This window comes from Penaeus monodon, chromosome 23, assembly GCF_015228065.2.
Source record: "Penaeus monodon isolate SGIC_2016 chromosome 23, NSTDA_Pmon_1, whole genome shotgun sequence".
NCBI lineage: Eukaryota > Metazoa > Arthropoda > Malacostraca > Decapoda > Penaeidae > Penaeus > Penaeus monodon.
This window is the reverse complement of record NC_051408.1, coordinates 4,193,789-4,197,118: the sequence shown is the minus strand read 5'-3', so window position 1 is coordinate 4,197,118 and position 3,330 is coordinate 4,193,789. Positions and strand designations below refer to the sequence as shown.

The 3,330-nt window shown below is 38.0% G+C and overlaps 1 protein-coding gene across 1 annotated transcript in view; it reads left to right on the top strand.

Annotated features, from left to right (window-relative positions):
• LOC119587732 (protein argonaute-2-like) overlaps positions 1-3,330 on the top strand; it is a gene marked incomplete in the record, with an annotated part of 19,396 nt that overhangs the window by 12,379 nt on the left and 3,687 nt on the right. The window contains 4 exon segments of the mRNA XM_037936419.1: positions 473-553; positions 1,143-1,375; positions 1,563-1,692; positions 1,893-2,092. Of these exon segments, the coding sequence (XP_037792347.1) occupies positions 473-553; positions 1,143-1,375; positions 1,563-1,692; positions 1,893-2,092 (644 nt within the window).

The following is a 3,330-nucleotide window of genomic DNA, read 5'->3' as shown; positions in this document are numbered from 1 at the left end:
GTACAGTAACAGATTAGCCTCATGTTCTCGCTATGATGTATTTGGTAATAGGGTTTAAATGACGCCTTCCTCTCCTCCCTGTTGTAGCTTTTCCCTTGATGTCCCTTGCATTAATTTGCTACTGATGAGGGGAAAGAATGAGTAACCCAATAGTTCTTAAAGGTTAAAAGCTCACTGAGATTCTGAGTATAAATGTCTCTTGATGGATTTTCTCAAAAGGCTGCTCATTTGAGTGGATCCTGTGAGGGTTAACGGCCAGTCCAGCTGTAATTTTGTGAGGTGACAGTGAAGATATGTGTACTTGAGTCCCCTTGTGTTGTCAAATCATGGCATATTCCCAACTAATTTTATGTTAAGGTTAAAGTTGAGTGGCACATACCTAACTTGTGGGAAATAAAATCTTTGCTATTAAAAGAAAAAAAGTCAGTCAGTACCAAATACAATCAATAAGCGTTGAATTTGCCATTAACAGAATGGATCAACAACACAAGGCCAAAGTGCCAGTGACGGCTCGCGACCCAGACAACTGACTTTCGCGAGGACGGCACATGACGCAAGTATTTTTCCTTTTTTGAACCATTGGTAACAAATGATAATTTTTACCTCTCAAGAGTTTCCCATTTATTTTCACATTGCAGATCACATGGATCTTGGTGGCACTTGTAATGTGTAAATGTCAGTGATAAGTTATATCCTGTTGGCAAAACCAGAATACAGCACAAGTCAAGCTTTGACCCCCTCCCAGTCTGTGTTATTAGTTGCTTAATGGAAGTACTTATCTTGCTCAGACCAGTGCGTAGGCTCAGATACTGTCCTTACTGAAAGCGGTGGCAGAGTATTCCCCTGTTTTTTTGTGTGTTTACTCTCCCTCTCCTCTGGGAGTCTCATAAATGAATATCATCATCCTCAGTGATTTGCCATGTGTAGTATATCTTAAATTGAGTCACCTCCTCCTTATTAAAACATCTCATCAACCATTTTTAACACTGAGTTAGGATTAAAGAATAAAACTGATGATAATGAAATCCAGTAATTTCATCTCCTTAAAACCATGACAGGGATTTGTGACTCCTGTGCTTGTTGTGGAGAAGCATATGTTGTTGGAAGTTGACCCATCATTAACTGTACTTTCCAAATAACAGGAGGTGATCCAGGAGCTCTCTTCTATGGTGAAGGAGCTGCTCATCCAGTTCTACAAGTCTACGCGGTTCAAGCCCAACAGGATCATCCTTTATCGGGATGGTGTGAGCGAGGGACAATTCCAAACCGTGCTCCAGCATGAGCTGACTGCCATGAGAGAGGCTTGCATAAAGTTGGAAGCGGACTACAAGCCTGGCATCACGTACATTGCTGTGCAGAAGAGACATCATACAAGGTGAGTTTGTTTAGCAGCATTAAGAACTTCACTGATTGTGAATATGATTTTGTAGTACAAAAGTGAGGTCATCGTCTTTCATAGTAAAGACGACCCCATGATGGTTGCAAGATATAGGAACTCTTATGTTTTATGCTCCTGTTATGTCATTAAGTTATCAAGTATTAAATGAGTAAATTTATTTCAGATTGTTCTGTTCTGACAAGAAAGAACAGAGTGGCAAGAGTGGTAATATTCCTGCTGGTACAACTGTTGATGTGGGCATCACGCATCCAACTGAGTTTGACTTCTACCTCTGCTCTCATCAGGGTATCCAGGTGTGTAGATTTTGGAGCTTTTTGGTTCATCTTAATATAGTTGATTTGCATATTACTTAATTTTGCTGATTTGCAAAATGGTAGATACTCTTTGCCTGTGCAATATCCTCTGTATTATTGCATACTATCCCCTTAATGTTCAATGTTTTATGGTTTTAAATGATGATCATATGCAAACAAAGTGGTTAATATTCTTTCAGGGCACAAGTCGTCCCAGTCACTACCACGTACTGTGGGATGATAACCACTTTGACAGTGATGAGCTGCAGTGCCTGACTTACCAGTTGTGTCATACCTATGTAAGATGTACACGATCAGTCTCCATACCTGCTCCAGCCTATTATGCTCACTTGGTAGCCTTCAGGGCTCGTTATCATCTCGTCGAAAAGGAGCATGACAGGTGGGTTTCATATTCCAGTTCTTCTCTCTCTCTTATGCCATGTGTTCCAGTTCTGTAGCCAAAATACCTAATTTGATGCAGTTGTTTTAATGTATGTTTTTGTTATCCAGTGCCCTTTTCTTCCTGCTCCTTGTATTTTCTTTTTTTCTTTCCCTTATTAGTTACTTTTTTCTTGCTTGCATTTTCTAATGATGTGATCCTTGTGTTTTCAGTGGAGAGGGGTCACACCAATCTGGCAACAGTGAGGATCGCACACCATCTGCCATGGCAAGGGCAGTTACAGTGCATGTCGACACAAACAGAGTCATGTACTTTGCTTAACATCTCTCCTTACCTAGTCTGCCTCAAGGTTCACAACATCGTCATGCAATTCTTAAATGGCATGGGATCGCATGATCTCTTTGTGTTTTAAGTGTGACAAGCGTTCACGAACCAGATATTTTTGGTCAAAAAGATTAATGCCCAATTATGCCATGATAAATTGTGCTGTAAATAATCATATGATTTCTATTGGTGGTGTAGTATGAATTTACAATTATTGCTAAGTTAAGATTTCACTTGTGGGCTCACTTGTAGGAAACCAACATAAATTTCTTTTCTTTTTATTCCTTTAGGGTTAATTTAATGATAGTTACCATTTAAGCCGATCTTGTGATTTCGATTTTGTAGACTTTCAAAGATTTACACTGTTTATGTTTAAGGAAGAATGTTTTATTTGTACATGCCTGAAATTACGTCATGTATAGATGTTGGCTTTTGACAATGGTTTGTTGATGCTGAGTAGTGCATTGAATTATTTCTTTTGATGTCCACATTGTGGGGTTTGAATTTCTGTGAACCACAACGAATTTAAACTTTATTTCATTACATCAAGTAATTGATTTTAAGGTGAATGTTATTTTTAATGGAATTACATTCTCTGTGCAACCTTAACATGTCAATAATTTTATAAAGGAATGGAATCATGTCCTGCTGAGTAGTAATGTGTGGCTTGTTGGTTAGTGATGCTGATATTTTGAATGTAGGTCATGTCTTTGTCATTGTCAAAGCATATAATTCTGACAGGATTAAGTTGCATTTAAAAAAAATAATTTTTAATTTGTTTTTGTAAAATGTTTTAAACAATCTTTGAACAGAGTGCATAGTTTGTATAATAATGCCGGTCCAGAAGTAATGGGGTTTTTAATGAATTTAAGGATTTAGCCTTCCTGGTCATATTGTTTATACTGCATTAATGT